Below are 8,083 nucleotides of genomic sequence, written 5' to 3' on the forward strand. Positions count from 1 at the left end.
TTCATATTGCTTGCCAGCAGATAACTTCCTTTTGCTTTCTTCGATCCTAAGCTTTTACCGATCAACACAACGAATCATAACGCGATATTTGTGGTTTCAAAGTGTAATCAGAAGCTTGAAAAATGGCGACAGTTAAAGCTGTGATGGGGAATTTGACGGTAGCAGAACGGCAAATACTGACGGCAGTGAACAGCGGAGCATCAAGTCTATCATTGGTCGGTTCCGGATTCATAGTGCTCTGTTATTTGCTATTCAAAGAGCTCCGCAAGTTCTCCTTCAAGCTTGTCTTCTACCTCGCTTTATCCGTCAGTAAATTTGCTTTCACCTTTTGTCTACTCTCTCTTCTTTCTCAGTACTTAGGGTTAGTTCGATTTTTGATAATTTTATCGAGAGCTAGTCAATTATTGTAAAATTGCATTTTACTTTCTTCTTCCTCAAAATGTGGCTATATTTGAAGTAATTTAGTTTACCTTTTGTTTTTCATTGAATCGAGTAAAATGTGTAGATGTAGTAGAACAGGGGTTTGATTCAGTGAGCTTGGAGGTTTGGAATGGAAATGCAATTGAATAGTCAAAATACTTCTTCATTTTTAAATAAATACCTAATGACGCAAGCTATGGAAAATTTTCTTACCGCGGGCGGGCTTAAATCAAAAGAATAAAACAACGAAACAAAGTACTTGAAAGTAGATATAAAAGAAAGAAGGTAAAAAAGAAGAGAGAAAGAAGAAATAACGTGAATGAAGCTGATATCTTTAGTCGAGGTGCACGCAAGCTGGACTGAACGCCATGGTTATAAAAAGATAGAAAAAGAAGAAGTTGCTATCGATATTGGTTCTCTACAATTAGTATTGTGACTGCTCCAATATTGGTACATATCTCACTGTCCCACAGTGGGTAATTCAATCATTGGACCAAATGTATGTAGCTCAATAGAATGAGAACTTGCATAGATGAGCTAGTAGCTCTAATGGAAATGCTGTTGACTCTATCTTTTACAAATAGATTGTAACTCCATACAACCAGTTGTTCCATTTACTTGGGCTTCTCAAAGCTTTGATATCAAGGGATCCTTTTATTTGGCAAGTAATGCGGAAATTTCTTGTAAATGAAAGAGAAACAAAAGAAGAAGATAAATACGTACTTTGAAAAGTTAAAAGAAAATGAAAAAACAAGAAAAAAGTTTATATGCATAGTGGTTATTTAGGATTAGTTATCGTGATATGTGACTGCACTGTGCCCAGAATCTTGTGGTCTCTCTCCCACAGTGGCTACACTGAAATTAATCTGAATTCAATTTAGATCATTGGATCAAATTGATGTAGCTGCAGTGGGGATTAGAGTTTTAGTTACGGAGCTAGTAGTTCTAATGGAAATGAAGTTGACTCTATGTTTTTAATTTGTTGCTTAAACAGCTTAATATCAATCAAGCTGTTATCTCATATCCTTGGATAATATTATATCTCTGAGCATTTTATTCGGTAATCCAGATTAGAGGTTGCTGAATTTACTCTGTTTTAAGTTTAGTTTTTATTTCTTGGTTAATATATTAAAAGGAGATTGTTGCTGTGTTTACTCAAGCCGAAGGACTATTGCGAAGAACTCAATCAATAGAACGGAAGAATAGGAAGAAAAATGCATCTACTGTAATTCCATAAGTGGTAATCATGTCTATGATTTTAGATTGTATTATTAACTAATGGTGTGTGCCTATCAAGAAGATTGAATACTCAGATGCTTCTTTTTTGTATTATGACTTGCAATCTGTCATTTGTAGGTCTTACGTTAGTGATTTATGCTCCCTGTATGCTTTAAGTTTCTCTCATTTGAGGACTTCTTTTACTTCATTTGAGTGCAGGACATGTGCTGCAGTTTCTTCAGCATAATTGGGTATGGCCACTCTCTTCTATAAGTTATTTATAGCAGGCCGCCGAGAATTGTCATTCTAAATGGCTCTTCTTTACTGTTAACTGTGAGTTCTTTTGGTCACATAGGGATCCTTCCAAGGGGTTCTTCTGTTATGCTCAAGGCTATACAACACATTTCTTCTGCCTAGCCTCTTTCTTGTGGACTACAACAATTGCCTTTACTCTTCACCGGACAGTTGTTAGGCATAAGACAGATGTTGAAGATTTGGAGCCTATGTTTCATCTATACGTTTGGGGTACCTTTTTTTATCAGAGACAACAAATTGGCTTCTATAATTGGTTACTGTGGTTCCTTTCTCTGTTTCTGAATGCATAGAGCATATTGTTTAATCCCGATGCTTCTCCCAGGAACTTCAGGAGTAATGACAGTTATACGATCAATGGCCAATAATCATGAGCATCTAAGTCGGTTAGGGACTTGGTGTTGGGCACAAACAGGACATGCAGGAAAGGCAAGTATTTAGTGGTCATAATCTCTAGATCTGCTTTGCATTTTTCATGGTATTGCCTATTGAATTTTATTTGAATGTCATTTCCATAGTTTATGAGCTTCGGAAATTGTGATAGTTTTGAAATACTGAAAATTGTATGATTTGGATTTCTGTTACTTTCATGAATTTAAGTTGACGTCATAAATAAATGCACGATGTAATTGATTGTTGATTGGCAAAGGAGTTCTCACATTTAATCTCTTATTTTAATTCATTTTCCTTTTTAAGGAAAAAAGATTGTTCTGATTTTGGTGAAACAGTGCAGATGGTCGTATTTCAGCTGTTTGGGCTGTATTCTCTTTTAGCTTGAAACACTTTTATCGAATTAATCTTTGCCGTGTTCATCACTGCAGGTTACCCACTTCATCACGTTTTATGCACCTCTTTGGAGTGCCATTCTTTTTAATGGTGTCACCTATTTTCAAGTAATACGGATGCTAAACAATGCAACTCGTGTATGTTACTTATTGTCTTTGTCCTTAATAATTTATGATTTCTTGTATTTGTTCATGAAAAATTGGGTTTTGAAGATAATTGTGACATTTCAAGTATGCTGATTCTTCTTCTAATATTCCAGATGGCAGTGGGCATGTCAGAAAGGTCATACCAACCAGATCCTCGGTCAGATATGAAGGTACGCAGAGCTTCCTCTGTTAAGTGAAAGCAAATCAAAATAATATCTTAAGAGTATGGGGCAGAGATGGAAGATGCTTGTCTTTTGTTATTGACACCGTCTCATGTACTTTTCTTGGTATTTGCTCTTTTTATCAACTGTTACTCTGTTGGACATCGTGCAGGCACTAAATCGTTGGGGTTACTATCCCCTCATTCTTATAGGATCATGGTTTTTCGGCACAATCAACCGTATACATGACTTTATTGAACCAGGTCATAAGATCTTTTGGCTTTCTGTTCTTGACGTTGGAATGGCACAGCTCATGGTAAACCCTAGTATCTCTAGATGAATTCTCTCTTTTCTCTTCTCTCTCATGTGGTTGTGGAAGGTGTACAGAGTGAATGTTACACTCCTCAATGATTGTTTTATGTCCTTATTGTACATCAGATAGATTGCAGGCAGACATGGACCTCTTTGGTAACTAGTATTAACAAGCAAATTCTCTCTGGAAAGAATGTTTAGATCCTCCACTTCCACGAAGATTATAAACAGAATTTCATGAGTAACGCCACTAAGTGTTTGCCAACTAGATGGTGAATTTTAAACTGATTACTTATTATGTTAACTGAAAGCTGATTAGTTTGGTTTGAGTGCCTATGTTTATGAGTTAGGATTCTTGGTGGATATGAAATTATCTCTGATATTATGCTGATGTTTAGTTTTGTTCTGTTCTTCCTTATAACAACTCGGACTCTAAAGTATTGACATGTTCTGTCTTGACAAATCTTCTATGCTTTGTTTAGGGTCTCTTTAACTCAATAGCATATGGTCTTAACAGCTCAGTCCGTAGAGCAATTTATGAAAGATTGGATCTGTAAGTCGAGTTCAATTTTTTTCCTATATTATACTATTCATTTTGCATTCCAATGTTTTGCAACATTAAATGGTGTAGACCCTATTTGCCCACTGACCTAAAAGAGAGGAAACGAAGAAAATGAGAGAGAGCATGCGGTACATCTTTTTTTTTTCTTTTTCAGTTCTTTTTCTCTCTTGGGTGTTACTGCGTGATGGGGGGACAGAAATGGCAGTACCAAAGCCAGTATGCACTTTCATTTCTTAGTAACAATTGGTTTCAAGAGATTTTAACTTGTTAAAATCGTTTGTGTTTTTGTTCAATATTTTGATAGACTTTTCCTTGTCTGAAGTGATGAATATCTATAGTAGTATCTAACTGTATGTTTAATTACTCAAATCACCTTCATGTGTTTACTCATAGGTTTGTGGTTCAATATATGTGTGACCTTTTCCAGGTTACCAGAATGTTTTCAAAGATGGCGTCCAAAGACCTCGAGGTCGAGAGGCCAACAGCAGGATAGTGAATTAGTCTCACTAAAGATTCAAGATCAGCAATAAGCAATTACAATTTTGTGCTTGTACATTCATGTCAGTACCTCTGCCACCATTTCCCTCATTGGACCAGCTTGACAATTGACAATTGCGTTTTGACAGCTCCATTACTTCAACCCTGGCTTTATGCTCACAACCTTCCACCAAATCTCCTCGCTCCATTTGCTTAATGCTTGGGCGCTTCTCCCAGATCGCTGAGTGTACATTAGTGCCAGAGTTGTTTTGTTGATAAGTTGGGGAGTATGTATCACATTCTTTTAAACCTTGATGCTAACTTCTGAATGTTGTTGCATCAGTAATATGCTCCAGGAAATTAACCCCCGTGATTTCAGTATGATCATTAGAAGACATGATATATGATTTGCATATGAAGCCGTCAATTTTAGACAAGGCTGAATATGTGTTTCTGATGTACCCTGAAAGAAAACAATTGTTCACTGTTTACATATTCTGTATTGATATAGTAATTTGTCATAGCAATCCGTTCTTAGCTACTTGTTTGCAGGCCGCAGCATAACCCCTTTCCCTTTGTTATAGAACCTCAGCTTCGAAGATGAAAAAGAGCTAATGCTTTGTTATTTACTGCCATTGCTTGTTTGAAATTACTAATTTCACTTATGAATCTCTTGATGATGTGAACGATGTAGTTCGTGGTTGAGGAATATTAGCAACTTGCCTGACTTGTTGCAATCAAATCCTCAAAGAATTTTTGCATAAAGACTTTCTTTTTATTCTTCAGCATATAAGTATCGTGTTACTGCAGCCAATCGTCGATAAAAAAGAATGTCTTCGCAGACTGAAATATCTACAAGATATTGGACTTCAATTAGTAGAAGATTACTTCATTCTCAAAAAAATATGGTGATTTGGAAAACGAGAGCAATTTGTTTTGATCTGCGGGTAAATTTAGATACTCTACTTATTTAGTAGCTAAACAAAAAATTTGTAAACCATTTTTTCTTGTATTTTAAATTTTGAAAATTCGTAATAAAAGACGACGACAACAACAACAGACAGTGAAATCTCACAAGTGGGATCTGGGGAGGGTAGTGTGTACGCTGACCTTACCCCGAGAGCCCTACTCTGGAGAAGTAGAGAGGCTGTTTCGAATAGACTCTCGGCACAATAAGATGAAACGAGACAATTTCCAGCAAATGAATCCAAGAAAATAACACCAGCAACGTAATAACCAGAAAATAGAGAGACAGGTACAACACTAAGCAACATCGATGGCACAGTCGCGATGGAATAATAAAGGTATGACAAGAGCCACTAACATCCTAGGAAAAAACACTTCCAGACCGGCTTCTTACAATCTAACCTACAACCCAAACACAGTTGGAACCACTAGCAGCCTAAAACAAAACACTATCAAACTAGCCTCCTATTTCCTATTCTCAACCCTAATGCTCGACCTCCACAACTTCCTATCAAGGGCCAAGTCCTCGAAAATCTGCAGCTGCACCATGTCCTGCCCGATCACCTCTCCCCAATATTTCTTAAGCTGCCCTCTAACTCTCCTCATACCCATCAAGACCAACCATTCACACCTCCATACCTTGGCATTCAGGCTTCTCCTCTGCACGTGCCCGAACCATCTAAGCCTAACTTCCCGCATCTTGTCTTCCATGGAAGCCACGCCCACCTTCACCCGGATATCTTTATTCCTAATCTTATCCAGCTAAGTGTGCCCGCACATCCATCTCAGCATCCTGCAACTTTCATCTTCTGGATATGGAAATTCTTGACTAGCCAACACTCTGCATCGTAATAAAAGACATAATAATAATAATTTGTTGGAGGATTACTTCTAACGTTTCTTTCTAGTCCAATCTTGAAATATAAAGCTGAACCTGTTAGTCACTACTATTCTCTTCTTCTTATTGAAACGACATTTCCAATAAAAACGAACTACTGAATTTGGACGAGAAGACGGCCAAGTGCCAGAACTCAGAATTATATTCTTTTTATGGGAATTATTCTACTCATATTATAGCCCCACCCCACTCGCCATGTGGGGTAATATACCCAGAAAAATCACACATCAAAAGTTTGTCCATGTGGTAATTACTAATGGGGAAAAGTATTATTTGCAGTTGTGTCATGCTTCTCATTTTTGTCCATCCAAATAAAAATCACTCTACAATTTTTCCATTCAGATCACTTCCCATTGGTGCTAAAAAAACTCCAGAAGCCAAACAACAGTTGGTTGGTTTGTCGTTATTGCTGTTTTAAAATGTATAGGGATTAACTATAGCACTGTTTGTTTCTCTTTCTCAGTAAATGTACAGACAATCCAACTCTTATGGCATTATCAAGTAAATAAGCAAAAACAGATGTTACTTACTTATATAATAACAGAACCTTCCATTCCTATTAAAGCCAGCTAGCGGTGGAGTTTTGCCTCAAAATTTTCAAGAATATTTTTTGCAAATAATTTTCAAATTCTTTTAAAAACTCTTTCAATAAAAAGATTCTTTCTTAGTAGTTAGTTGAAAACAATTTGCTAAAATTTCAAAAACAAAAATCTAAATTATAAAGCAAACGCCACTAAATGAGACAAAAATTTGGAAAACAATAAATAATGAAATAGAGAAATGTAAATTTATAGTATTCAGATCCAGAAATACACAACAACAGAAGGAAATGAAAAAGATCAGCAGGTTTAGAAACCACAGACCCAACTATCTAAAAACCAAAAAAAAAACATCTTCATTATCATTTTTCCATATAATTTCTATGGGTAAAACAAGAATCAAACCCATTACAAGTAACATTAAAATTCAGAAAATTTCAAGCACAGGCACATGGATTATCAACGACCACAACATCCTCTTCCCCGGTCCTAAAAAGCAAATATCCAATCGACAGACCCAAAACGACGGCGACAAAAACGCCGCCGTTAAATGACATAATAGCCAACATAAGCATATACCCAATCGCCGAATTAATCCCAAACAAAATCGCCGTCGCAAATCTCGCCGAGTTCCATACACCGCCGACAGTCGGAAAAGAGTAAAGAAGAGGGGTATTCACGGCGGCGTTGGACGACGGCGAAGGATAGTTTTTCTTGGAATTTGAAGAGAGAATCTTGAATCGTTGACGGCGATCTTCCATGTACTGGTAAAAAACGGAGACGATGAAACAAGCGAGTAAAGCGAGGGCATAGCTTGACCAAGAATCGGTTTTCCAAAAATCGAACAAAAGGGTCACTTTGTTACCCCAGTAAAAGGTCATGTGCATCATTTTTGCTTTGATTTTTGGGTTTTTGAATTTGTGATCGGAAGAGGAGGAGTTTGAGGTGGGGTTTTTGAGGAAGATGATGGGTTGGTTTTAGATTGTTTGATTTGTTGGAAAAGTATGAACCTTTGGATAGGTGGGGGGGGGGGGGGGTTTGGGAAGTGGGGCGGGGAGAGGGGGGGGGGGTTTGGAGTGAGAATAATGAGAAGGTGGGGCGATTGGTTAGTTTAGTTTAAATTGTGGGAATGTGTACTATTCATTTGCCTTGTACTGTACGTTTTAGGACAAAAGTTTATGTCTATCCTATAAAGTTGTACTACTACTAGTTATGTTTGTCCTAAGTACGTCCTCGATTTTATTTTATTACTATTAAGAGCCCGTTTGGACATAAAGAATTCTTTT

General features: G+C 37.0%; 2 protein-coding genes across 5 annotated transcripts; one reads left to right on the top strand and one right to left on the bottom strand.

Moving 5' to 3' along the window:
• Positions 1 to 10: 10 nt before the first annotated feature.
• LOC109218456 (G-protein coupled receptor 1) lies at positions 11 to 4,937 on the top strand. Of its 4 annotated transcripts, none has more exons than XM_019382822.1 (9): positions 12 to 305; positions 1,858 to 1,889; positions 1,994 to 2,163; positions 2,276 to 2,379; positions 2,772 to 2,873; positions 2,996 to 3,052; positions 3,216 to 3,359; positions 3,838 to 3,908; positions 4,345 to 4,937. In XM_019382822.1, the coding sequence occupies exons 1-9, from the start codon at positions 123 to 125 to the stop codon at positions 4,445 to 4,447; spliced, it is 966 nt and encodes a 321-aa protein (XP_019238367.1). In that variant the 5' UTR covers positions 12 to 122; the 3' UTR covers positions 4,448 to 4,937. The 4 variants fall into 4 exon arrangements, with proteins under 4 accessions (XP_019238368.1, XP_019238367.1, XP_019238370.1 ...); XM_019382825.1 differs by lacking the exon at positions 12 to 305 and adding an exon at positions 312 to 1,660 and having other exon boundaries at positions 1,777 to 1,889; XM_019382826.1 differs by lacking the exon at positions 12 to 305 and adding an exon at positions 312 to 1,660.
• A 2,086-nt stretch (positions 4,938 to 7,023) lies between these two features.
• Positions 7,024 to 7,826, bottom strand: LOC109218457 (copper transporter 5). The gene has a single exon (XM_019382827.1). It carries the CDS (start codon positions 7,685 to 7,687, stop codon positions 7,235 to 7,237), a length of 453 nt encoding a protein of 150 aa, XP_019238372.1. The 5' UTR covers positions 7,688 to 7,826; the 3' UTR covers positions 7,024 to 7,234.
• Positions 7,827 to 8,083: the final 257 nt, after the last annotated feature.

Source organism: Nicotiana attenuata, unplaced genomic scaffold, assembly GCF_001879085.1.
Source record: "Nicotiana attenuata strain UT unplaced genomic scaffold, NIATTr2, whole genome shotgun sequence".
Classification (NCBI taxonomy): Eukaryota; Viridiplantae; Streptophyta; class Magnoliopsida; order Solanales; family Solanaceae; genus Nicotiana; species Nicotiana attenuata.

What these genes read in the sequence shown, in the direction of transcription:
- LOC109218456 (XM_019382822.1), top strand. Translation starts at nt 123, where the DNA reads ATGGCGACAGTTAAAGCTGTGATGGGGAATTTGACGGTAGCAGAACGG. An exon ending in AGTTTCTTCAGCATAATTGG is followed by an intron (nt 1,890 to 1,993) that starts GTATGGCCACTC and finishes TTGGTCACATAG; the next exon opens with GGATCCTTCCAAGGGGTTCT. An exon ending in ATTTATGAAAGATTGGATCT is followed by an intron (nt 3,909 to 4,344) that starts GTAAGTCGAGTT and finishes GACCTTTTCCAG; the next exon opens with GTTACCAGAATGTTTTCAAA.
- LOC109218457 (XM_019382827.1), bottom strand. Translation starts at nt 7,687, where the DNA reads ATGATGCACATGACCTTTTACTGGGGTAACAAAGTGACCCTTTTGTTC.